The sequence below is a fragment of the Thamnophis sirtalis genome, unplaced genomic scaffold, assembly GCF_051295495.1.
Source record: "Thamnophis sirtalis isolate CommonGarterSnake01/CBP01778 unplaced genomic scaffold, rThaSir2_p1.2 scaffold_1, whole genome shotgun sequence".
Lineage (NCBI taxonomy): Eukaryota > Metazoa > Chordata > Lepidosauria > Squamata > Natricidae > Thamnophis > Thamnophis sirtalis.
This window is the reverse complement of record NW_028261381.1, coordinates 65,269,242-65,296,510: the sequence shown is the minus strand read 5'-3', so window position 1 is coordinate 65,296,510 and position 27,269 is coordinate 65,269,242. Positions and strand designations below refer to the sequence as shown.

Below are 27,269 nucleotides of genomic sequence, written 5' to 3'. Positions count from 1 at the left end.
AGTCATTCAGCAATAATTAAGCAATTATTCATTATTTAACCTCTGGTCCAATACTATAAAAGGTTGAGCTCTGGGGGAGGTTCTCTTTTGCCTCCAGATAATTTCTGATCACCTCCCATTGGATTGTGGGTCGCCTGTCTCTCTTTTTACTTTGCTTAGCCTGGAGGGTGTGATAAGGGACAGCGAGGTGCCAGCCGTTCCTTCTTGCTTGCTTGGGCCAGGGAGAAGAACTTTTTATGGTGCAAATGCTAGCTGGGGAAAAGGAAACATGTAGGTACTTATGCTCTTTTTAATCTGGGAAAATGTGACCTTTGCAAAGCAAAACTGTAAAATGTCTTAGGAGTAAAATGTCCATGTAGTATATAGCTCTATGTGTGGCAGTGATCTTTTGATGTGAGAACATTTGTGGCAGTGAACTTTTGATGTGAGAACAGGAGTGGAGAGACCCTGTTCTTAGTCCTACTTGTGCAATGTTAGTTGATACCTCTTTCTAAAGAGCACCTGTAGCACTTTGTGACTATCTAGTCATGGGGGTGAAATGCTACTGGTTCATGCCTGTTCACCCAAACCAGTAGTAAAAATGCTACTGGCTTGCCCGAACCGGTAGTAAAAAAAATGAAACCGTTTCAGGCGAACCGTTTTTTCTGATGATCAGCTGTGTCTTCCTGCTTTCTAGCTAATCTAAATCATGTGGCACGGCAGATTCCCCCCCCCCCCCGCTGCTCGCTTACCTTATCTTTTTGACACTCTGTGCATGCACAGGAGGTCCTGCGCACACGCTCACATTGCTACTGAACCAGTAGCAAAGGTAAGTGGATTTCACCCCTGGATAGACCCTGTTGCTGACAACAGTTGTGAGACTGTAAGCCCTTCTTTGTTTGAAGCTAAATATCCAAGTTTTCACATTTCTGACCCAAACAGCAGAACAGTGTCTGGTTCACGATAACATCGAATACATCATGATTTCATTATACTCATGAATTTGTTTCACCTGCATGACGATTCCATGATATGTGTGGTCTCCCTTGCCCTCTACTGTGGGAATCAATGCAGAGGGAAGGCATTTTCAACATAAGATCCTGGTTCACAAGATTCTAGGCCAGTGATGGCGAACCTATGACACAATCATAGTTGAGGAAACCAACAGTACTCCAGGGATTCTTTCCACACACTGCTTTGAGGAGGAGGACGTGAAGAAGAAGAAGACGGTTCAACAGTTTAAATAAATGCTTGCAATCCTCACATACCCCATATGCACTTTGTCATATTTACCTGTAGCAAAATGAATGTTTGTGAGTCTGCTCCTGAGGATATTAATGAGAATGGCATGTGATATAACTTAGTACAGCGAGCTGGTACAGATGCCAAGGCATTAATGTGTGAAAATATGAAATGTCAGTATACCATGATGTTTCTAGTACTGTCTGCAGAATTGAAGCTCCGTATCTTATGTTGCTTTATCCATTTACTTCCTGTGAGAAGGGTGGAGACTATGGGAGGAGGCATAATTTGTTCACTCTGTTGCACACGATAGCTAGATGTGGTCAAGGCTCAGTTTCTGCTTTCTCCTACTGATGATTCTTCTGAGCCACACAGTCTTCATTTGGAAGAGATTTCTCTCTTGAGAAATCCATCTGCCTCCCATATTCTTTCCAAGAGCATTTTATGGAGAACAAAACTCATCCCGGTGCTGAGGAGACTAGGTAGGTCAGAGATCAATATGCTCTTCTCTTCATTTTTGGTTGTTGCACAGCCTAAAATAAGCTTGACCTAGGCATGTGTTTTGGAGAATTATCCAATTCTGGAACTAAATGTAGTGAAAATAAGAAAAACCAGAGGCTGTGAGGAATCAGGGGTTCCGTGAGGTTGAAAATAACTTAAATGTGAGTTAAGAGGATTAAAGACTCAATGGATAGGTCGGATAGTATTATGGAGGCATATCTGACGAGAGTGAAGACGATGGAGTTCTGCTGGGAATCGGGAACAGGTTGCCTAATAGGGTGATCTCCAGACACTTTGGACTGCAGCTCAGTTGTTTCCAGCTCTTCTCAAACTTCTCTCCAAAAGGGAACTGTTAAAATCAGCTGGGAAAAATAACCCAGGAAGCTTCAATAACTTGTTCACTATTTTGTAACATTTTAACTACTCTGAATAAAGCTATTGTGAGCTAGTATGGTGCAGTAGTTCAAAGCACCAGGCTAGAAACTGGGAGAGTATGAGAGTATCCTGCCCTAGGCACAGAGATAGCTGGGTGACCAGGCAAGAACACACTAATCCCAAAAATCTTGCTAAGAAAAGGGTGGGGACTTGTCCACGTAGCCTCTAGGAGCCAACAGTAACGTAAAGGCATGCATATGCACACATATTACTTTGCATTTTGGATGACTGAGGTGGAGAGGAGACAAGATGTTTGCAATAGATCATAGTTTGTAATGGACAATGCAGTTGCAAGGAAAAATATTCTGTACTTTTGAGTCCCTTTTTAGCCTGCATATTTTTTATAGAGGATTGCCTTTCTGCATTTTAACTTACTTTGCTTTCTTAGTGCTTTCTTTCTTTCTTTTTTAAGCCAACCTTCAACAAAATGCAAAAGACCAGTTTGCTAGAGAAGGGCAAGGCTACTCTACTCTATAAAAAGGCCAGTTTGCTAGAGTATAGGTGACTGGTTTCCTTGTTGTTATGTTTCTGCAACACCACCTGGTATGCTCACAGATTTTCATAGCAAAGGAAGTTTGACTCTTGCATTTGTGGAATGGAGCAGATCCAGAGGGATGAAACTAGACTTCAGTCCCCTTCCAAGTGAGTGAGGGTGATGGGATGTTTGTTTACTAGCAACAAAGGCTCAGTATGAGTGGTTAACATTTCGATAGGGCTGCAAATTGAGCAGAACCCAGAAATGGCAGAACATTATTTTTAACATTTACCACCACCCACAGTTTAGAGGGAACAGGTTTTTATTAAAAAGAATGTGTGATTAATGATTCACAGGCAAAGATGCAGCTATTAGTTACGCAATACCGCATATTTGTATAGTTTATGGGGATACACACAAAGAATTACATGCACATGGCCATGTGATGAAGCTATCCAGATACAACCCATCACAATAACTGAAGACAAAACGGCTTCCATCTTATTGCATACAGGGTTGAAGGATTGTGTAGTGATGAGCCTTCCATAAAAGATAGGAAAATGCTAGAAGCATGGAAAGTGAGGGGGTACCTGGAGGCTCTGGCACATGACAAGCGGGAGAGTAGGTGATTGACAGAACATTGGTTGCCTTAATTTGAGCAGATGGCAGGATATGGCTCTGAATCTTGCAAGATGCTGGAGATAATGCTTTCCTGTTTAGCAATGATCATCTGTATAATATAAGTGATGAAACTACACTGGCATGGCTTCTTACTTTCATCCTTCTTCCCTTTTTGGGGTTAGTATAAATATGATATTTTCCTGAGGGAAATATTGGGGTGGAAAGAGCAAGTGATAAATAGACAAGGTTAAAATTACATCTTTCTTTGCTTGAACCAATAGGGAAGGAAGGCTGTTAAAAACTTAGGAGAATTAGCTCCTCCATTCCTAAGAAAAACTTCTCCAATCTTCATCTCCTGCTCCATTTAAGTTTTGATAAAGGCTTTCATTGGCAGCAGGGATGGTGTTTTTTTTTTGTTGCTGAGTTTAAAGGCTGTGTAGTGGCAAACTAGTTTGATCAATCTTGTGAAATTTCATTTGAAATGGTGAGAAGTTTCCTGCATGCCCCAGCCTTTTTCCTGGGAGCGATTACTAGCCAGTCAGGTATTGTTTAGGGAGTGTCTGTCCAAAGAGTAGCTACTGCTGTCATTCTGTCACTGCCTGGACTTCACTTAAAACAAAGACATGAGAAACATGGTCAGCGTTCTTGGGAGGCTGTCAAGAGATGCCTAGCAACTCTACCAATTTTGCTGTCAAAAAGCAATTATACATTCCAGTGCAGAGGCAACGGAGTCATCTCAGTGTTGGATGAAAGGTTTCAATTGTTACCATAGTTAACAATTGGGAAATGTATGTATAGCACTAACCCTTGTAAGGGCCATTGGAGTCTGGGTTCTCCTGGCCCTCTTCATATGGCTGCCAGTCCACCCTGGTCCCTCTCTGATGCACCTCTACTTGCCAGAGTCACTTGATGGGTTGGTGGTCAGCCTCCACTCAGCAGGCAGGTCCCGTGATGGGGTGGTATTCAGCTGGCTGGTTGGACCTTCTTCCTCTTCCTCTTTCTTCACTCTCTCTTGAACTGCCTGCTGGGCTCCTTCCACAGCCTCTGCTCCTTCATTGTTTCCTCTGCTTGCCTCCTTTTACTCAAACCCTTCTCCCCCTCAGGTTTGCCTCACAGAAACTTCTGCTATCCTATACTCTTCCTTCCCTTAGTCTCGCTTTACAGAAGCCTCTCCCCTTTTTCTCTTGGTCTCCACCTCCTCTTCCCCAGCTTCCTGCTCTTTTTTTCTTCTTTTTTTCTCCCAGCCAAGCCCCTCCTTCCTTCTCTTGCATTCCTCCCCTTCCTCCCAAACCCTCCTTTTATTCCCTCCTCCCCCCTGCTACACATGAATCGTTGAGTATCTTTATTTTAGTTCCAGGGGTTTATGTTTGACTAGTTCATCCATTGCACTAAACCATAATGTTGCTATTAACTTTTGTTTAGGGTGAGGTGTATATTCAGTGCCATGGCCTGTCTGCTATTATTTCTGGCTTAAGTGACTCAGGCATTGTGGCTTATTCCGGAAACCCTGGTTAATGAATGAAACTCTGGCTATGTAATGAAATAATAGTTTAGAATGAAATAGGGGACTAATCATTCCATTAATTATTCTTTTTTCCCTTTACCTGCCAGATTAGAAAAGACAGAGAAACAGAAGGAAAGTGCTCCTGAAGCCATGGAGTCTCAGAAGGCGAGAACAGCCAAACGTCTGGCTACATTTATTACAGGCCTGGTGGAGTGCATGTGCTTTGCAGGAGTCATTTTCGGGTGGACATCGCTGGTCTATGTCCTCAAACAGTTGAAGTACTTTGACAACTTTTGCGAGTCAGCTGTCAATGCAACCACCAATCGAACAATTCAAGGTATGATCTGAGAAGACTTGAAGGGGAAGGTATTTTTTCCTTTGTTGCATTTACCAAAGGTTAAACTAGCAACTAGTTTCATACAGCCGCATGGTAGGAACAGTAGCTACTTGCTATTCCCTCAAACCAATTTCATCACCCTGAACTGTCAATTGCTTGAACGTTTAAAAAACATTCCACCAGTGCAAAACTGAAGATGGTTATCAACCCTATGACCCATCCCAATATGTGGCCCAAGGGCTTAAATTCTGCTTGATGCTTACTAAAGTCTTCTCACTGAATTTAATAATAGCAGCAGTTGGTTTAGTGGTGCCATTATGAAAGGTAAAGGGAGTTTGAATATGAAACTTTCAAGTCTCCTTGCATCACTTATTCCAGAAGAGAACTGCTGGCTATTAAAAATACAGAGTTGATGTGGTTGACTAGGGAAACCTGGGGAATGAAAAGCCAAATATATCAGTATGGAAGATAAGAGATAGTAAATGTCTGCTTGTGGTTTTATGTGGCATTAAGGATTACACGTACATTTCCTCACTAATTTACAGGCTGTGCTGCTCAGGATGAACAGTTTTCTCTCATCTTCACCATTGGCTCCTTCATGAACAACTTCATGACCTTCCCTACTGGCTACATCTTTGACCACTTTGGCACCACAGTAGCCCGTCTGATTGCCATGTAAGTGTTGGATACACAACACACTCACTCCCTGCCTTTTTTTCCTCAGAGATACCTGATGCCAGAGAACCAGAGTGGAATTTCAGGAGCACCTTTGTCTTTAATAATTGCATAATAAGAACCTGGCAGATTCTTTTATCAGATGAGAACCTGCTGAATCTTCCTATCATGCAACACTTAATCCCCAGGTCTTAAAGCTTTTCTTTTGATAGGGAGAGCTTAGGCTAGAAAAACACAACTCTGAGACTGTCAACAATAGTCATATGCTTGCATGTGTGTCATTCTTGGGACAGCATCAGTTTCCTTCTCTCAATTTGCTGCTGGTGCTGCTGCTGCCAACAACAACAACAACAATAACAACAACAACAACAAACTAATAATAACTACAAAAAACTACAAAAAAATAATAACTCTACAAAAAACCACCCTACTTGGAACAGCTTATATCCTCCAATGTTACTTTAAAAGTTCCTAGGTCCTTGGTTAGGACTCGAGCTGTTGAGTTACCAACCAGCCCCAAAGGCTGTGAATCTCACCAAAGATTAACATACTACTACTACTACTACTACTACTACTACTACTACTACTACTACTACTACTAATAATAATAATAATTTATATTATTGACAAAATTATCATCAGTCAAGAAAACGAACTTGAATATGGTCTGGATTGATTACAAAAAGGCATTTGACTCACTGCCACATAGTTGGATCATAAAATGTTTAGAAACAACTGGCATTAGCAAAAATGTTACATCCTTTACTTGGGAATTGAAATGCCCAATGGCCAATTAATTAAATGCAAAGAAAATGAAGCCTACAAATACTTAGGCATTCTGCAGTTGGATAACATCAAGCATGGAGAAGTAAAAACTGTTGTCAGGCGAGAGTACACCAACAGAGTTAGGAAAATTTTGAAATCTAAATTGAATGGTGGAAATACAATCAAGGCCATAAATATCTGGGCAATACCAGTTATAAGATACACAGCTGGTATAGTTAACTGGACACAAGCTGATTTGGACCATTTGGACCGAAAAACCAGGAAACTAATGACAATGCACTACAGTTTACATCCACGTGGTGATACTGATAGACTATATCTGCCCCGAAAATCAGGTGGCAGAGGATTAATACAAGTGAAGCAAACAGTTGAAGAAGAAAAACATGCACTGGCTGATTATTTAAAAGAAAGTCAAGAACATCTATTAATTGAAGTAAAGAACAAAAATCTACTGAAGGCCCAACAGACGAAACAAGAATACAGAAAAGATGTGATAAAATCAAGAATGGAGAGTTGGCAGAACAAAGCACTGCATGGCCAATTTCTGGAAAAAATAAAAGATAAAGTGGACAGTGAACAAACTTGGTTATGGTTAACAACAGGTACATTAAAAAAAGAAACAGAGTCACTAATCCTGGCTGCGCAAGAACAAGCTATCCGCACAAATGCCATTAAGGCCAAAATCGAAAAATCCTCTGATGATGCCAAATGCAGACTTTGCAAAGAAGCTGATGAAACTGTTGATCACATACTCAGCTGCTGTAAAAAAATCACGCAGACTGATTATAAATTGCGGCACAATTCAGTAGCACAAATGATCCATTGGAATTTGTGCAAAAATTATAATATTAAAACAGCAACAAACTGGTGGGAACATCAGCCTGAAAAAGTCACCGAAAATCAGATGGTCAAGATCTTGTGGGATTTCCGTATACAAACCGACAAAATACTGGCGCATAATACACCAGACATCACACTGGTTGAGAAAAATAAGGTCACAATCATAGACATCGCAATACCAGGTGATAGCAGGGTCGCCGAGAAGGAACATGAAAAAATCGCAAGATACCAGGACTTAAAAATCGAAATTCAACGACTATGGCACAAACCAGCAGTGATAATTCCAGTGGTAATTGGCACACTGGGTGCTATTCCAAAAGCACTGGAATTACATTTAAAACAGTTAAAAATTGACAAAATCACCATCAGTCAAATGCAAAAAGCCGCACTACTTGGATCTGCACGCATATTACGAAAATACGTTACGACGTCCTAGGCCACTGGGTGGGGCCCGATTAGTAACCAATGCCAAATCCGGCGAAACAACTGGCCGCTGTGATACAATTGTACAATAATAATAATAATAATAATATTTTTTTAAATGAAATTAGGCTACCAAACAGCCAAAGAAGCTGAAAATTTTTTGCATTTACTATATATGGATGATTTGAAACTCTATGGAAAGTGAGAAATAGAAATCCAATCATTGACAAACACAGTCCGAGTATTCAGCACCGATATTTCAATGCAGTTTGGCATGGAAAAATGTGCCACTGTATCCATAAAAAGGGGCAAAATCACTGCATGTGAGGGAATTGAAATGCCCAATGGCCAATTAATTAAATGCAAAGAAAATGAAGCCTACAAATACTTAGGCATTCTGCAGTTGGATAACATCAAGCATGGAGAAGTAAAAAATATTGTCAGGCGAGAGTACACCAACAGAGTTAGGAAAATTTTGAAATCTAAATTGAATGGTGGAAATACAATCAAGGCCATAAATACCTGGGCAATACCAGTTATAAGATACACAGCTGGTATAGTTAACTGGACACAAGCTGATTTGGACCTTTTGGACCGAAAAACCAGGAAACTAATGACAATGCACTACAGTTTACATCCACGTGGTTTCCGCCATTTTCAGGCTCATGAATTTTCAAAAGGGAAAGTGAGCTGTGGTGGCGCAGTGGTTAGAATGCAGTATTGCAGGCTACTTCTGCTGACTACTGGCTACCAGCAGCTTGTCAGTTCGAGTCTCATCGGCTCAAGGTTGATTCAGCCTTCCATCCTTCCGAGTTTGGTAAAATAAGGACTCAGATTGTTGGGGGCAATAGACTGACTCTTAGAGAGGGCCTTCTCTATATGTGTAATGTGGCTTCTTGTGTTATCACCCCATGATTATGGTCTCCTCCCATACCCCATATACAATTTTGGGAGCATTCCTTTGTTTTCAAAATGCTGCCCATCAAAAGTGCTTCAAAAAAATCTTCAGTCTCTGCAACCTGATTCACCAATGCAAATGGGCTGGAAAGTGTTGAATGCTGGCACATTTTCCCATGAGAATCAGGGCCTGCTCTCCAAGGACATTTGAGCTGGATCTGTAGTTGTAGCAAATGACCTAGGGGGAGTGCTGAGGTATCCATATGGACTGCACCCTTCAGTCTGTGCATGGAGGACATCGTTGTTGTTGTTTTTGCATGGTTACTTTGCACAAGACCACTCTGCAAAGAGTGAAGTGGAACACTGTGGAAAGATGCTCTAGCCCACTTCTTTTCATATGATAATAGGAAGCATTTGTTAATGCAAGACACATTAAAATTGCCCCACAGTCTGAAACAATTAATCTATGCTTGCTGTGTGCATGGAGAAGGCTTCGGTGATGGAAGAGATAAAGTTCCTTCCGCTCAGCATATGGTAACAGAAGGGAACTATGATGATCAGAAATTCTCTGCTGTACATATATAAAAATGTGTGCTCGCTCTCCCTCCCTCTCTCTCTCCCTCCCTCTCTTCTCTCTCTCTTGCCTTTCCAGTCTATCAGAACTGCCAGACAGCTGAAATGATAAATGCCTATTATCTCTGACAACCCAGGCAGCCTCCATAAGCCCAGAGAACTGTTTTTTCTTGACATAATACTCATCTCCACATACTTTAATGCATAGTTTGCCACCCTTTGGGTGGAGGGAGGGGAGAGCTGCACCCTAAGGAAGTAGAATAGGATCTGCACTATTCCTCCTACTTCAATGATGTGTCTAAAGTGCAAGTTCTGTATTCATCATAGCCATCTACCAAATGGAATTGAATATTCAAAGATAAAAGTTTTTTGCCTTTGTTAGTACGTTTGGCAAATTTTAATTGTTTGATAAAAATCCGTGTAGGAAAAGGAAACCCTAGAAATGTGAAATAATTCATAGGAAGTAACATAATTTAGAACCATTCCTTCCACATTTGTATAGAAATTATTAAGAAAAAGATTGAAGAATGGAGAACTCTAGGATTGATTGATTGACATGTACTAATTCCATTTCTTCAGCTAATTCCTCTCTGTATTAGTATCAAACCAAATGGAAATTCACTGCCACAAAAATATGACTCCCCATTTTCTCAGCCAGTTTTAGTATGCATTAAATAAAGACTGTTGATGGCAGGACTGACTAGGAGAGGAGGTCAGTAGCTGGGAACCTGATCCTGTTGTCTGTTAACAAAGTGTGTTTATGATCAATTAAGCATTGTAGTGTGACTGTTTCCATTGTGTGGTGATAAGAGTCGAGATCTTTGAATCATGTTGATTTGTATCTACAAAGCGTCTCTGAGAGGCTTTCAGTGGTGCCAAACTTCATCTCAGCTTATGCAGCTGGAAGTCCAAGGTTTCCTGCATGATTACAATCCAGGAAGCTGATATTTGCTGTGACTGCACTTTAAGTTCCTTAATTGACTGCAAGTATTAATGGAGTGGGCAAAGTTATGCATCTCATGTGAATGGACTGATTAACCACATGCAGGAGAGCAATGCTGAAGAAGCTATTTTCCCCCCACTTTCTTCCTGGCTGTAGCAGGGCATATAGCCAATTTCCTGGAGCTGGGCAAGTCTCCTGGAAATACTCAGCTGCATATGCAAAGCATGGCATGGAAGACTCTTTCAAGGTCCATATCATTTCATGATCCACTTTGTGGGTCTGCATTCCAGTGGTGGGTGAGACCTGAACAAAACAATACAAACATGGGCCTCATAGTTAAAGTATCACTAAAAGTCTTTCAGAATAAGAATTGTTTCAAAGGTAAAAGATGCCAGTCCAGTCCTGCCAGGGGAAGACATTTCATGCCTATGGCTGAGAAACAACGCAAATGAGGAAACGGTGTGAATTTTGGACCAGCAATTCTATCCTGCCAAAAATAGCTGTTTGTAGGCTACTTACAATTTAAGGGATGCGGTGGCTCAGTGGCTAAGACACTGAGCTTGTTGATCAGAAAGGTCGGCAGTTCGGTGGTTCGAATCCCTAGCAGTGCGTAACGGAGTGAGCTCCCGTTACTTGTCCCAGCTTCTGCCAACCTAGCAGTTCGAAAGCATGTAAAAAATGCAAGTAGAAAAATAGGGTCCATGTTTGGTGGGGAGCTAACAGCATTCCACGCACCTTCGCTGTTTAGTCATGCCGGCCACATGATCACAGAGACATCTTCGGACAGCGCTGGCTCTTCGGCTCTGAAATGGAGATGAGCACTGCCCCCTAGAGTAAGGAACCACTAGCACATATGTGCGAAGGGAACCTTTACCTTTAGGCTACTATTTGTTCCCACAAGTAGCTCTATCAGCCAAATGTTAGCCACTTTGATTTCAGCAGGAGCATCTAGTATATGTGGCAGTGCATTTTAATATTAAAACTAAGCGTGGTTGAGAAGTGACTTGCTTTGACTGGCTCACTTTTATAGAACTGTAGGCCAGGCTTCTTTTAACTGTAGAAAGGCAAGCACAATTAATGCTGGTCAGGAAGGAGAAATCACTCAGACAATATAAAGAGTATGTTTTACTTTCCCTTCCGGGAGCTCCTGCGAAAAGCTTAAAAGAGGTATGGTAGCAGGGTTAGGTGGGAAAAGTTTAGTTTCGCTATGAAAGAGGCAGCCTTTGTAGCCACCCAGCATTAGCAAAGCATCTGTGAGTCAAGTCAAACTGCTTCACTGCCAGTGAATGAAAGATGCAGAAAGCAGCTGGGGGCGGGAGCAGCATACGAAATGTAAAAGGTTACAGTGGATCCTTTTATGGCGCCAAAATTAGCAAAACTCATGTTACAGACATGAGACCGATACTTTAAAAGTGGAAACTCTCCAGTATTATTACCCTTTCAAAAATTACCCTTTATTGCCCTTTAGAAGTCCTCCCAAGCAGAATGGAATGGCTCCAAATACCAAGCTTGGGCTGGCCAGGCTGAGGAAGGTGCTCAGTCATTGGAAGGCAAAGACTCTCTGCAGATTTCCTGCTGGGTAGAATTAAAGAAAATGTTGCCTCTCAGCCAGCAGAATCAAGGCTGGGAGAGAGAAGCCTGAAGGGTGGAGGCAGAAGACGCAGAGTTCTATCAAACGTATGCAGACTGAATACAGCCCCTTCATTATGGTAGACAATTGAGGATGTGAAGATTGTGCTAAAAGCTTTTTAGAAAAGGAAGGTGGGTGAAGGAATCTTTGGGTACTTTTGACTCCATTGCTGATGTTCAAATGGATTAAACAATCCATCTCAGTATGCAGGAAGCTGGGAGGACAGTTTTTTCTTTGGAATTACTTAGTGCTATGGAAGAGTCAAACAAGAGGTTGCATAGCAGAGTCCAAAGAAGGAAGAATGGAATTCGGGGCATCTGCCATTCACATAAATTTACAAAAGCCCAATGAGATCTGTGGTCAGCAGGGCACCCCCAGGCCTAAAGCAGCCCCTTGTTGTTTGTAGCCGCCTTTTATAGATAGAAAGACAAAATCATTACATTAGGAGGGGACAGCCTGCTAGCCTGTTGAAATGAATTGGGGTTAAGATGGCAAATTGTGTAGGCTTTCTGTAGAGCAAACATTTGGAAACATCTTCAGTGTGGAAGAGGTCTCAAAATTGTGAGAAGAGAGAGGTTTTCTAATCCCCAGCTACTGCATCCGATGCTGCTAATTGCAATAATCAGGCCCATCGGATTCCATAGATCCCCTGAGTCCAGCTTCCCTGGATGAAAGCAGAGTTGCTTGGTTCTGTGTGCTGCTTTATATTCTGAAATATAAAGTGTCTTTGACTCATCTTCATAGTGATCTGGCAAACTGTGCCTTTCATTATTATTACCAGCCTAAAAATAGGGGCTCGAGAAAAGGTCAGAGAATCAAGCAAGTGGCTTTTTCAAGTTCTCAATGGGAATACTGACTTCATAGGCACATTTTCAAGACACTGTTTAACTCTTTCCCTCCATAGTATAGCTCCAATGAGGAGTAGGAAAGAGAAAGAGAAGTAAAATCTTTCTTTACTTCCCCACCCATTTACTGGATTGCTCAATTATCTTTGAAACTGCTGTTTGTATAAGAAATTATTGTGTTCAATCCAGGCATTTCCTCTCGTGTCTGAAACTATTGCATACTCATTGTGGTTTCAGTAAATGTTGCAGAAATAAATTAATAATTTCACCCCTCCTCCCAAACCACTTAACTTTATTGGGTAACTGCAGGAAACATTCTCAATGTGGTAACACTGTAGAATCATGTAATACCAATAATATCTGAAATTAGCTAAGATGGTTATTTTTGTGTCTTGCTCCAAAAGTATTTGAGAATTGAAATTCATCTTGGTCTTTCTTAGTGATCAGATGTGACTCACCATTCTGAATATGTGATACTATTAAGTGAAAATAACTATATTTCAAATATGTATTTTTCTCAAAATTTAATTACAAAGCTGTATTGGGGTAGGAATGACACTAAACTGTTGACATGAATATGAACTAGCCAGTTGAAAGGTTCTCAACAATTTTTAAAAGTGTTATGGGTAAAATGTACATGATTGACTGCAGTTTTTACTTTCCCCTGCAGTTTTTATAGCTAGAGCCAGGTTGGCAGATTAGTTATTTGGATGACAGCAGGGGCTGATGGAGAGGATTTAACTCTTTCCCGTCCAGCTATGACCCAAGAAACTCATCACTTTGTGAAGAAATCCATCTAGTGGTAACAATAAGCAAGCTCCATTCAAAGCAAATAGCAGTTTCAGAAACAGGATTTTCTTCTTAAATAGGGGAGCAAAGGGTAAAACACTCTAGAGGCTTGTTATGAATCAATCTTGATGGCTGACACTTTTGGTCTTTTATCATGTCTTCATACAAAGTGATATTTAACTTGCATGATGAAGTTTGTGTGAAAGAGTTCCTATGTGCTTCTTGTGTTGGCCTGACTCACCAACCACTTGTTGAGAACATGAATGCATCATGCTGTCCTCAGCCTAGTCTCTGTCCACCATAAAGACAGCCTCTGTTTGTCTTTTTTTTTTTTTTTTTTTTTTTTGCTTGTTGGCAAAAGTGGTCTTTTCCAAATTCTCCTAGCAGAAATGCATTTCCTGGTATGTATTTCCAGCACATCAATTGACTAGTGTGTGCTGTTGCAAGCCAGCCACGCTCTCCTCCAATCAATGGTACCTGCCTTTCATGGATGCCTAGTCTTGGGCTGTCTGCTCCCACTAGAAGGAACTTTCCTACATAAATCCCTGCAAGGTGCATCTTAGGCTTATGTGGACTCCTTATATACCTGAAAACATTTTTGGTTTAGAACTCCAATCTGCCAGTTCCTACATGGGTGAGGCACTGGTGTATTGCTAGATATGTGAAGAAGTTCAAGTGGTATGAGTGGGTTATACAAGAGCTATTGTCACTTTCTTGTCTCTGCCTGTCATCCTATTGTGGCAAAGCCCATGTAATTGCTGTGAGATAGTGTTATTTTGCATACTTTATGGGATATTCATAGGGGCTGTAATCACTTGCGATAGGAGTCACCTTTGCATCACTGATTGATTGTGATATTTGGTACCCGGAGTGAACTTATTATGAGTTTGACCAGTTTCCTTTTCCCACCAATTGTCAATCTTTTAATTTACAAGGCTGATATATCTCTGTTCAGGAAAAAAAGCCCCAGCTGACAAGCAACTGAAATTCGGTCAGGAGCTCCACTCTATATTTATCCTCCAGCCCATCCATGTATTGGCTGGGGTGTTTTTGGACAAAGGTCTACCAGAGTTAGAGAAGATTAGTAAACTGGTTGGCTCTTTTTCCTGTTGCTTGGACTTTCAGGAGAAGAGGTCTGCCTTCGTGCTGAGCATGCGTCAACTGACATGTTACAGGTGCAGAGCATCTCCAGCTGGGCTTTGTGCTTTGCATTATCTCAGAACCCCCATCCTAAAGTTCCACAAGCCAGATGAGGCTTCTTGCACTGGGCATGCAGAGAGGCTGCTGATGGCATATCCAGGAGCTGACTGGAAGCATCAGAAGAGACTCTGTTGAAACTGCCAAAGGCAGCCTCAGCAGTGAAGGAGGCAACCGCTTTGCTTTGCTTTGCTTTCAGATGTGTAGACTGGATGTTGTTTTGTGAATAGTTTCAAAGCCTACTTCATGTGAAACTTCATGATAGCTTGTGCTGATCATATGATACATTATTAATTAGCTGAAAATAGAATTTAGTCCAAAAATGTACCTTTTTGCTCACTTCTCCCATTTTAATTTTAAGTTTATAATCTCTTCCTCAGCTAGCCTCCTTTCTTTCATTCTCCCTGAGTATTTCCAATATCCTCAATCCAAAATTTCATTTTACTGATACAGCTGGATGACCAGAACCTTCTGTTAACCTTCTGTCTTCTAACGATGTCCATAATTGCCACAACTGCCTACCTATCTACCAACCAGGGGTGGGTTCCTGCCAGTTCTAATCTCTTCTACAAATCTACCATGCCATTTAGAACTCGTTTCAGCTCCCTCCCCCTGCCTGTCTGTACTACGCTTGCCCCGCCCACTGCTCACTGATTGGCTGGCTCACCAATCACTCCGCCTGCCTCTAAAAGTCCTATCTAAACCTTAAAGTCTTAAAGCTGTCAAATTTGAACACCCCTGGGTTTTTTTTTCTAAAGGGTTAAGGGTGCAAGGGTCTTGTAACTTGATAGCTTTAAGACTTGCACACTTCAATGCCAGAGTTCCTGAGCCAACATGACTGGAGGAGGAATTCTGGAGTCAAAGTCCACAAGTCTTAAAGCTGTCAAGTTTGAACACCCCTGGGGTTTTTTTCCTAAAGGGCTAGGGGTGCAAGGGTCTTGTAACTTGACAGCTTTAAGACTTGTGTGCTTCAAATGCCAGAGTTTCTGAGCCAACATTTTGGTTGCTAAGCAAGAGCGTTGTTAAGTGAGTTTCACTACATTTTACAAGTTGGCCATGCCCACCCAGTCACATGACTGCCAAGCCACTCCCACCTGGTCAAATGGCCAGCAAGCCACTCCCACAAAGCAGACCACACCTACAGAAGAGGTTCTAAAACATTTTGAAACCCACCATTACTACCAACCTACCTACTATCTAAGTTCAAGATGGACAGCTGGAGAAGAAAGCCATGGTATCTGGTGGAGATGAAATGAAAATATGCCACAACCTCATATGCACTGACAGCTCAGGCTCCCCTTTTGTTTTCCAGATCTTCCTACACCATGGGTAGTCTCCTCATTGCATTTTCTTCAGCAGGTGAGTACTTCTGAATGAAGAACCCGCTTCAGCTCACTAAACCTGTGTCGCTATGTAGAAAATGCTAAAGAAAGTAAGCTGAATACTGGTGATGAATCATTGGGAGGTGTTGGATAGATGGGGAAGGTTCTCTGCAGTTTGTTTCCTTTTGCTAGCATAGCAAACTAGCAGTATACAAAATGTGGTTTTTAAGAATATACAGGTGTACCTTGATATGAGTAAAGAACTTGCCACTGGCTTGGTAGGCTGGAACACACACACACAAACACACACACTCCCCCCATTCTGTGTAGCAAGTTCTGACTTAGGAACACCAGTGCAGTTAGTCCTTAAATTATGATCACAATTGTGACCAGAACTTCTGTTGCTAAATGAAAGAGTAAAGTTGCACTCAATTTTATGATCTTTTTTGACATGGTGGTTAAGTGAATTACCAAATGGCAGTCACATGATCCTGGAACATTGTAGCCATCATAAATCTATGCCAGTTGCCAAGGGCCCAAATTCTGATCACTTGACTGCAGGGACTGCGTGACAGCCGTTAAGTGCGAGAACTGGTAATAATAATTGGTAAATTTTTTCAGTGGTGTTGCAACTTTGAAAAGTTGCTAAATGAATAGTTGTAAGTCTAGGACGACTTGTAGTTACACAGTTTGGGAAACGCAGATAAATTTTTACCGATTCTGTAATTCAAACTAAGACTGTGAGATACAGACAGCCTTGTATCTTAAAATTATAAGATAAAATTATATAGAAAAGGAAATACCGTGTTGCCAGGTTTCCTTTCATATAAAACCAACAACTGCTGGGTTTTTTTAAAAATTCTTTAATGCTCCTACTAAAAAACCCCAAGATCCTTGTTCTCCTTATTCTATTAATTCATCTTAGCTGAAGGCAATTTAGTGGGTCCAATTATTGATAGTGGACCATTGAGTTAAGGGTAGGGCATGATACATAGAATGTCTTGGTAACTGGTTATCAATGCAATGTTTAAACTAACCTCTGTTGGCTAAATGAGGGGTAATGGCTATCCTTTGACTGTTCAAAGCTTGACAAGTAGTTAGATGTGAAGGATATACCATATCCTAGCTATTCATTGTGCTACTCTCTGAGATTTATCTTAATATACATTTATACAATTATCTTGAAAGGCTACAAGGTGTCTGACTGGATGTGTGCCTCTCTTGAGAAATAATTCTACTGTATGTATTTTTGTTGAGATTGCTTGAGTTGGCTCCAGTTCCCCACAAAAATCATGTGCATTGTCTAGCTTACCTCTGCTCAAGCACATCGTCACATGATAATTTTTGCTAATATTTATCAAAAGACAAAGGCAGGGCAAAGACTGTGGGCTCATGTTTTTTATGACTAATTTCTCAGTCTCCTGAACTGAGAATAAAATATCTGTTGCTACAGTTTGCTATGCTCCTTCTATGTACATTGGGAACTGGTTCATCGGAATGGTTGTATGGGCAATATATGAATGGCTTTTCATGCACTAGCACAACTGACTATCTAGTTCTGGTCTATGAATGAATATGGAAGGTGTACAACAAGTATTTTGAATGATAGATTATCTATGTCTTGGTTATGAACATGATAATACAATGATTTTTATTTTTTCTAGCCACTGCAATAATGTTATATCCAGCAATGACATTTATCTCTGTTGGTGGGATCCTTCTCATTCTGACAAACATGCAGGTTTGACTTTCTTCCCTTGTGCATCCTATTGGGGTGGGATGCTGGGAAAGGGAACTGTTCAAAAAGAATTTTGGAGGGGGGGCAGGTATAAGTTTTATCCATGGCAACTTTTACTTGGGTACTGGAGGAGATCCCAGAGATATTTGTATTTCCTCTTTGGGGGAATATTCAAATGCAGCTGGGAAAAGAGAACCATGATGTCATTTTCCTACATGTTCAGAATGTATCAGACTAGTCTGGAGTTGAAATCCCAGGAAAATTGGCCACAGGCATGGAAGAAATCTGTTTCACAAATTGCTTGTTCTTCCATAGCATCTAACTTTTTATATTCTAGCCTGTGTAGAACTGAGTTCATATACTATGTCCTGCTGCCACAAAAGGGGATTCATCCTTTTAATTTATTTCTCCAGGTTGGGAATCTGTTCGGAAAACATCGGTCCACAATCATTACCCTCTACAATGGAGCCTTTGATTCTTCCTCAGCTATATTTCTTATCATCAAGGTTGGTGAAAAGGGCTTTTTTTGGGGGGGCCTTCCCATATCAATTTATCTTTAATTTTAAAAAAGCCTCCCACTTCTATATTTGGACTTTACTGCCTTGTTGCTGCTTTTGATAGATGCCAGATCATCATCGTAGGCACAGAATTACCTCATTGTCCTTATCTAAAGCACTAAAGCATGAGCTTAGATTCATCTAAATTATCAGCACTAAATGAATTAATGACGAATGATAACTGGTTTAAACATTTGGATGTGAGGGCGATTTGGCTGCGACATCTGTCACCCCATTGATCACCAGGGTTGATTCGGCTGATCTGGCTGGCTAGGCGGGTGTCCCCTTCCTCCCTCACCGCTCCATTTGCATCCCTCCCGAAGCTGCACGCTCGGTGGAAGAGGACGACCATCCCAGATAGAAGGAGTGTACCGATCTTCGGTCAAGGGTATTCAAAGAAACAGCCTGCTCCCATGCAAGCCAGGCTGCAACCTTAGGTGGGCTAAGACATAAGCAGAGCACGATCATGATGTGGAGGACCACAAGAGAGGAGATAAGCAAGATCGGGGGGGGGGGGATAAATAGCACAAATACATAATTGAATTGGTTTAACCTTCAGAAATATTTGATCTGGATTTATATGCTTAAAACTAAGACTACAGGTAATACTTTTCCTTCTTGCCTCCAGCAGATTCATTTTCTCATTAAAGGACGTGTGCAAGCTGATTTGGAAATACTGTACATTTCTACAAAGATTAGCTCATGCATACTCAAGACTAGCATTAGTTGCATGCAGACAGCTCCCTTGCTAGTGGGCATTAGAGGAAGGTTACCGTTTGCATTTAGCCATGAATCTGGGACATTTTCACCCATTAATGTTGTTAATGGCCATTGAAATACTAAAATGATATACCAAAGTCACTCCTGTGGATTCAGTTAGTCCACCTGAGGCAGAGCAGAGGTTACAGCCAAAATGAGACAGTTGCCTGTTTCATCCTTCTTTCAAGGATTGGTATTGGTTCTTCTCCAATGAAAATCAATCTTATGGAACTCTAACTTTGAGCAAAAGCTTATCAGGGAAAGAGGTTCTGCATCCTTTTCCCTTTTGCATTTGTTTGGGGATACAGAGATATGCAGGTTTAGGTAGATCAGCCACAGAAGCTCTGCAGGTAGCTTTGGGCCACGACTGATTCTCAGATCAACCTATTTCATGGGGTTGTTGCAGAGGGAAATAAGAGGAAGGAATGCTATATGTACCACCTTGAGCTCCTGAAGGAAAGGTGGGTTACAAATAAAATAAGCATATGTTTATTTTCCTTTTGGGTTGAGTAGGTGGACATCAGGAAGAAAAGTGTAAGGTGGCCTCCTCTCCTTCCTTCTATTTATGGGAGAGTGCTTTGCATTTCAGACACGGAGGGTGGGAAAGAGGGAGGCAGTTGCCTGCCATACAAAGACTGGTCCTCCTTCTGCATGTAGGGAGGGAGCAGGAGAGGCTGGCTGTTGAAAGCAGAGTGAGCCTGATTTCAGCAGGAACTTGCGCTAGAAGTGAGAGAGAGGACTCTTTGTCCTGTTGCTTCTTGTAATTCATGACTCAGCTTTCTAAAGCTCTTTTGTGGCTGAACTTTGCTTGTAGAGGAGAATAAGAACTGGACTTTCTGAGCAATTCCCAGCAGAATGAATAACTAAGGCTGAGAGACCCAAAGGAACTGTACTATGTGACATGTTGCATTGATTATAGCCCCCATTAACCTCCTCCTGCTAACACTATTAATTGGCTGAGTTCATCCAGTATCTAGAGGAGGTTAAGGTTTCAATTTATGGTAGACACCCTGATACTGTCTTAGCCTGCTGTGGAAAGCAGACCATTTATGTATTTGTTTGGGTATAATGTTGTGTGAATTTTAGTTTTATAAACCCAGGATTTATAAGGTGTACACCCAGGATTTAGTGTAGGTATATACTACATTTTAAATTTGAAACCAAAATTGTATGCCAATGTGGATGTGGGGATACACTACATCTATCTCCTTAAAGAAACTGTATTTTTTCTTTGGCTCAGCAGCCATGTTCTCCCCTTTTGAATTAGGAAGCTTGTAAAAAAAAACACCCTCCATTTCTCAAACCATCCAGGAAAACAAATGAAGTCTCAACATCACTCACATCAATGACCTAGCTTTGCCCTATTGGCATCCCTGCCCCTCTCACTGTGGCAACGGGCCCTTTAGAAATATTCAATGGTGGTACCAAAAAATTGCCCAACCATTTCAGAAGTCACCCACCTCTGCTGAGAAGGACCTGTTAATGATCAGGATAGAGGATCAAGTGGAAAGAGGGAACTGAAGCCTTTCCATCTTCCTTGCTACGTTTCTGCAGGAATTCAAGGATTGGCGCACACGGTAGGAGCGTTAAAATACAGCAGGCTTATCTTGGAATGCGTTGTTTGTCCTCAGCTCCTGTATGAACAAGGCCTCTCCCTGGGAGCCATGTTCTTCTTCATGTCTGCCTGCAGCGCCTGGCACTTAGTTCGCACCTTTTTCCTGATGCCCAGATACCATATTCCTTATCCACTGCCCCCAGGCTATACATATGGGTAAGCAGCACTTCTGTCCGATTGGCAGCTGATTCCTCTGTGTGACTTTCCCAAAACCCTAGTCCCCTCTTACATTCCTATCATTTTTCTCCAGTTGCTTCTTCCTTTTTTCTAGCTGTTTATCATGATGCCTGAAATCTTAGTGACCAGAGAACATATTTTAGGAATCTTTAGATCCTCTCAGTTAATCCTATAAAGACAATCCTTCTTTCTGAGTGCTATTTTAGGCACACACTGTGAAAGCTTGTCCTTGGATTTGTCTAGGGATGTGCTTCTCATCTGACTGTCACTGTACCTTTAACAGCAGTTTAGTGTGCAAAAGTAATTTGATGTCTAGAAAAGCTGCACCAGTAGGTCTATTCTTAACATCCAGCTGCTATTTAAGGTAAAAGATGCATCCATGCATTGTTCTGTTATTAATTTTAGATTCATAGATTTCCTTATGTCTGCCTATTCATCCTAAGCTTTTTTGTTCCTGAGTTTCTGGCCCAGGTGCTACAAAAATTACAGAAAAATCTGAACTTAACAATAGAGCAAGTGGCCTGCACTGGGATGACTCATGTCATTTAAATGACTTAAGTATGCCTGCAGATTAGGTGTCATTAGCAGGCCAGACCTCTATATGTTTACCTGCAGATATGAACACAATTTCTTATTTCATGATGTACATCTCATAGTTCTCTAAGTTCAGTCTGGATTGATGAAGCCACTTTTTCTGAGTGAAAATCAGGAGGGAAACAAGGGATGAAGAGCTGAATTCTCCACTTACTTGTCCCTTCTATGCTTCCAAGTGAGCCTTTCCTCCCCTAACTTCAAATAATATTTGCAAAGGGATCCTTGGTCTTATCACCTTGTTTCTATTCCTGATTGCTACAGTAGCTTTGCTTCTTGAAAAAGGAGTTGCAGATCCATCTGCATGCCAGATATAGACTGGCTCTGCTGGTGTAGTTCATGCATTATGCTGAGCCGCAATAAGTGAGTTAACTCATCATTCTGTGCCAAAGCTAAATAAATCACATTATGCTGTTGCATTATGTCTGAACCGGGGCAATGAGTTTAATGGATTCACTTCCAAATAAAGGTAGATGTCAGTATCAACAAGCAGACTAGTAATTCTTTTTTGCATTTCAGAGATATTAATGCAAAGAAAGAGTAAAGGAAAGCGGTAAGGAGTAAGATCTAGAAAGAACAATGATTAAGTCAAAAGTGACACTGAAAGTGGTTACCAGAAAAATACAAACTTCAGTGCCCCTGAGGCTTTCCCCTGCCTTTTGCTTTGTATGTTTGATTACCCATTTAATGTGTATAAATGTTTATTGACTCTGACTAATTTCATTTCAGTTTTGCATTTTCATGCTATGGTTCAATGGCTTCAAGAATTAAGTGTTGGAGTATTCAAGTTGTGAATGCTCCAACACTGGAAGCATTTAAGAAGATGTTGGATAACCATTTGTCTGAAGTGGTGTAGGGTTTCCTGTCTAAGCAGAGGGTTAGACTAGAAGACCTTCAAGGTCCCGTCCAACTCTGTTATTATATTCTATTCTATTCTTTTCATAAAAGCTTTCTCGTAAATCCTTTTCCTTCTTTCTGTACATATGTAACATTGGTTATGTTCTGTATGCAAGATGTATGTAGAAATAAGTTCACAAGGCCAACAGGAGAACAAGATGTGTGTCATATTTCCTGTGTCTGCAGATTGAAGTGTCCTGGGATTTCCCATTCATACCACACTTATGAGGAACAAGGCTCCCCCAAGATCACAGTTGCAGATGAAGCCCAAGACTCAAATAATCTGCATGATGAGTCAGCACTCAAAGGAGAACAAGCTACCATCAAGGACAAAGGTAAAGGCTGAGGCTGGTTTAGAATAATACAATGACAGAATTGGAAGAGACCTTGGATTCCCCCTCTGTGGATCTCATATTAGCTAGGATTACTTTATTTGGAATGCCAGGGCTATTCTTCTGTGTAGTTTTTAGGTTCTCTGAAAAGGGATTTTTGCATGTGTTTGCCTGTATATATTTGTAGATACACCCCTGTTAATTGTCTTAAGGCCCTGTGTGCTGTGTTATGGCTCCTGGGTTTATCTCATTCTACTAGTCACATTGCCAAAACTCTGACAGCAATGGTAAAATAGGAGTCTGCCTCCATGTACATTTCAGGGGCAGCCTTCACTGGATTTACACAATTCATCCAGGATTGAGAGAGGGTCCTCTGTTTGTAGCCAGTTTCTTTTATTCTCCTTCTTTTGCCTCATTCACTCTCTTAGAGTTCCATACACGAAGTCAGGTTTGAATTACCCATTTTCTTAGCTGTTAGGCATTGTGGAACATGATCAGCTCCCAAGTCACCATGTGCTTCTAGGCTATTGCAGTCAACTATTTTTTATGGGAGAGCGGATAGGAAGAATGAGCTCAAATGTCATACTTTTTCACTTTTTATGGTTTCCCCAGGATGTGGGATCTACTCCTTGAAGTTCCAGCAAGATATTAATCACATTTAATGTCATGTTACTAGGAAATACTGTTTCCTTTTTCCTCCCAGTGACCCTGCTGCAAATTGCTAGTAAGAAACAGCATGTCAGCCAATTGATCAGAGGCTGATAGAAAAGTGAGAGGGCGCTTTGTGACTTCATACACTGTAGGAACTGTTACCAAAGGCATAGTTAGTTCAACCTGGAATTAAGGAGAAACTTCCTAACAGTGAAAACAATTAACTGATGGAACAATTTGCCTTCAGACGTTGTAGGTGATTCATCACTGGAGACTTTTAAGAAGAGATGGTCTGAAATGCCATAAGGTTTCCTGTTTGAGCAGGGGTTTGAAGATTTCCAAGGTGCTCTCCAGCTCTATTCTGATTGATTGATTGACTTTTGATGTCCTCCATACCAGTGGTCTCCAACCTTGGCAACTTTAAGACTTGTGGACTTCAACTCCCAGAGTTCCTTTATGCCAGCTTTGCTGGCTGACAAAGTTGCTGGCAACTTTAAGACTTCTGGACGTCAACTCCCAGAGTTCCAGAGTGCCAGCTTTGCTGGCTGAGGAACTCTGGGAGTTGAAGTCCACAGGTCTTAAAGTTGCCAAGGTTGGAGGCCACTGCTCTATACCCTAGAAACTATTTCACATACTTTTTTTGGTGGGTCTGGTTTGAAGTCAACAAGAATAATTGTCTCATCTCTATTTAACCAAACCTTTTTCCCCCCCTGGATTAATAAAACTTAAGCCCACATATGTGTGATTTATAATTAATCATTTATAATTAATCATTTAATCCTGGAAGTGCAGTCAGAGAAACAGTAGCAACTAGTCTCCTGTGAGAAGACATTCTGAGTTTGTGATATAAAAATCAGACTGGACATAATCCAGAGTATATCCACTGGTTGTTTTTTTTTTTAGGTGATACTGATACTGGAGCAGACGCCAAGCAACCGCCTGTTAAATCCTTCAGGAAATGCATTTTCTCCATGTTATTTTTCTGGCACTTAGTATGGCTGTCAGTGATGCAGCTGCGCCATTACCTCTTCATTGGCACCCTCAATCCCATGCTGAGAAAACTTGCGAATGAGGACAACAGCCTTGGTACTAAGAGAACCCAAAGAATTGTGGGGAAGGAAGGTGGTTTTTGGGGAAGAGAAGGGAATAGGGAAAGATAATCATAAATTTAAGGTAAGTGAGAAGCAAGCAATAAGAAAGAAAGCTATGGAAATGAATAGGGAGAGTTGAAAGTATTGATGGGGGCAGCAAAGTGGAAAATATGAGGAGAAAAACTGATAAAAGACATTGCTTTACAATGGAAGGATGAGCCAGAGTCCCATCAGCTTGCAGCAATTTTTTTTGTCAAGTTGTGGTTTTGTTTTGTTTTGACTTTTTAAAATAATTTGGGGAGAGGTATTGAAGCATCTCAGTTTTTTCTGGAGTCTGATCCTTAATTTGCCTGCTCAAAGTCTTTGAGCAGATGGAACTTGTATATTCTTGCCTTATAAGAAATATGCAGCTGCTGAGTCCTCATATCTCATTTAACCATGATACTCTTGGTTTTGCCTTAATAAGTTCTGGAATCCAATCATTTTTCCTCCAAAAATGGTGCTTTCATATAATCATGGCTTAGCATAACGTGTGAACCTTTCGGGTCCCAAAAAGAAAGTTTTCTCCTAGAATATATTAGATGTTCCATTGCTCTATTCTATTTATGTTGCCCCCTTTTCTCCCTTCCTGGCACAAAAGGCAGTTGATTTCTCCTCCAAGATGTTCTTCTCTCCTGAGATGATGGGGTCAGGATGTAATCAAACATAGCCTGAGGCCTGCCCTGAAAGCTTTTCCCTTACTTCAGCAGAGATAAGCTGCTGAAGTAAGATTTAAATTGTGTCATTTTAAAACTCAGATATGAATAATGGCAGAACTCAGCTGTTGATTGCTAGATAGGACCGGCCAGCAAGCTGAGAGAACTACCAGCCTCCTTTCATATTACGGTAGTCTTGTTAGAAGCTTTGTTCCATACCCAAAGGGAGAGTTTTCTCAGTTCTGAGAACTGAATGGCCAAAGAGTCAAAACCTGAACACATTCTATCTTCATCTAAACACAACTACCGTGATTTATAGAAAGGAAAAATCCATTGCATTGGGAAAATTGCCTTTGGAATGACACTGCAGTTATCTTTGGTCTTCCTTTTTTTTATCCACAGTGAGTAGCTACACCAATGCATTTGCCTTCACACAGCTCTGTGGAGTCCTGTGTGCCCCTTGGAATGGGCTTATTCTTGACTGGCACAAACACAGGCAAAAGAAAGGAGAAGGTATGCTCTTTGAATTGTGGGAATTTACCTTCCAGATTAGATTGCCCTGCCAAAAGTGGGGTGCTTTGAATTCTCCCTAACTGAATTAACTCTTGTCATTGCAGGGGCACCAGATCCTGTTGCTGACCTCCGTTCTTGTATCCTGTCCCTAACCATTACAGTCCTACAGTGCCTGGCCTTCTCTATCTGTGCTTCCATTCCAGTGCTGCCTGTGCAGTATGCCACTTTTATCCTGCAAGTTCTGAGCCGCTCCTTCCTCTATGGAGGCAATGCTGCCTTCTTGGCTATTGCGTAAGAGAAATTGGGAAGGAAGGCTTGGAAGGAGTGGGGAAAGGAAGGGAAGCCTATGGCTAAGCATGACACAGAATTATCACAGAGGTTTATGATTCTGATGAGTAAAAATGTTGTCAATCAGTCCTTTTCTATTGGGAGTGCCATATATGCTTTTCCCAGTTTTGCAGGTTTTCAATTGCAAACATGAACTGCTAAAGGAGGTTAAGATTTCTTCCTATGGGCATTGCAATTGGCATACCCAATTCTCCTCCCCTCTTCCTGCTTTAGAAAACACAACCATAACACCCTTTTTTTTTTTTTTAGATTTTCAGAGTTCTGCTAAAATACCCTCCAATCTTTATTGGACACTTTATTGGGCATTCTGTTTTTTCAAATGCCTAATAACATAGACAAACTATGCTAATAATAAGTGGAGACATGATAGTAGTACTTACACTAACTTATGTGAAAACAGGCATGAAGCTAGATTATTTCTTGTTATTTGTATTTTGCAATGAGAGTTGAATCAGAAAAGAAGAAAGTACATTTCTTGATTCAATCATCTCGAAGCCCAAGATGATATTTCCCCAGAGATATCCATTAATTAAATCTGTTGATATATATTTTAATAGTGCATGATGAATACCAAACGTGCTTCCCTTTTAATCATTCTTTTGTGTGAGAGTGCCATGAAACACTGATGTAGGTGCAAACAAGTGCTCCACCCACCTACTTCATCCTACTAGGGATGCAGAAAGATCCAGAAGGAGGGCAAAGTGACAAGTTGCTATAAAGACAATAATGAGGAAAAGTCACTTGATAGCAGTGTTTCAGTATCTCAGGGGCTGCCACAAAGAAGAGGGAGTCAAGCTATTCTCCAAAGCACCTGAGAACAGGACAAGAAGCAATGGGTGGAAACTACGGTAATCAAAGAGAGAAGCAACTTAGAACTAAGGAGAAATTTCCTGACAGTTAGAACAATTAATCAGTGGAGAAACTTGCCTCCAGAAGTTGTGAATGCGCCAACACTGGACATTTTAAAGAAGATGTTAGATAGTCATTTGTCTGAAGTGCTGTAGGGTTTCCTACATAAGCAGGGGGTTGGACTAGAAGACCTCCAAGGTCCCTTCCAACTCTGTTATTCTATTCTATTCTATAGCACTTTAAAATGCTGAGATGATTCCCTTCCTGCTCCCATTTTATTTTACAGTTTTCCCCCTGAACACTTTGGGAAACTCTATGGTCTGGTGATGGGACTGTCAGCTGTGGTGTCCCTCCTACAGTATCCCTGTTTTATACTCATCAAGGGTCCACTAAAAGGGGATTCCTTTTATGTAAGTATTCTGTATCCCTCTCAGGCCCTTTT

The 27,269-nt window shown here is 41.1% G+C and overlaps 1 protein-coding gene across 6 annotated transcripts in view; it reads left to right on the top strand.

The window, feature by feature from the left end:
- Positions 1-27,269, top strand: part of SLC43A3 (solute carrier family 43 member 3) — a 45,766-nt gene that overhangs the window by 16,551 nt on the left and 1,946 nt on the right. For 2 of the 6 annotated variants that reach the window (XM_087714097.1, XM_087714091.1), the window contains exons 2-12: positions 4,865-5,094; positions 5,640-5,769; positions 16,005-16,051; positions 17,679-17,755; positions 18,166-18,258; positions 20,700-20,839; positions 22,535-22,683; positions 24,235-24,417; positions 25,520-25,630; positions 25,735-25,921; positions 27,114-27,237. In XM_087714097.1, the coding sequence (XP_087570223.1) occupies positions 4,908-5,094; positions 5,640-5,769; positions 16,005-16,051; positions 17,679-17,755; positions 18,166-18,258; positions 20,700-20,839; positions 22,535-22,683; positions 24,235-24,417; positions 25,520-25,630; positions 25,735-25,921; positions 27,114-27,237 (1,428 nt within the window). In that variant the 5' untranslated portion in view covers positions 4,865-4,907. Of the gene's footprint in view, positions 1-170; positions 271-1,557; positions 1,704-4,864; positions 5,095-5,639; positions 5,770-16,004; positions 16,052-17,678; positions 17,756-18,165; positions 18,259-20,699; positions 20,840-22,534; positions 22,684-24,234; positions 24,418-25,519; positions 25,631-25,734; positions 25,922-27,113; positions 27,238-27,269 lie in introns of those variants that run through there. The other 4 variants (XM_087714112.1, XM_087714107.1, XM_087714084.1 and 1 more) reach the window with 4 other exon arrangements.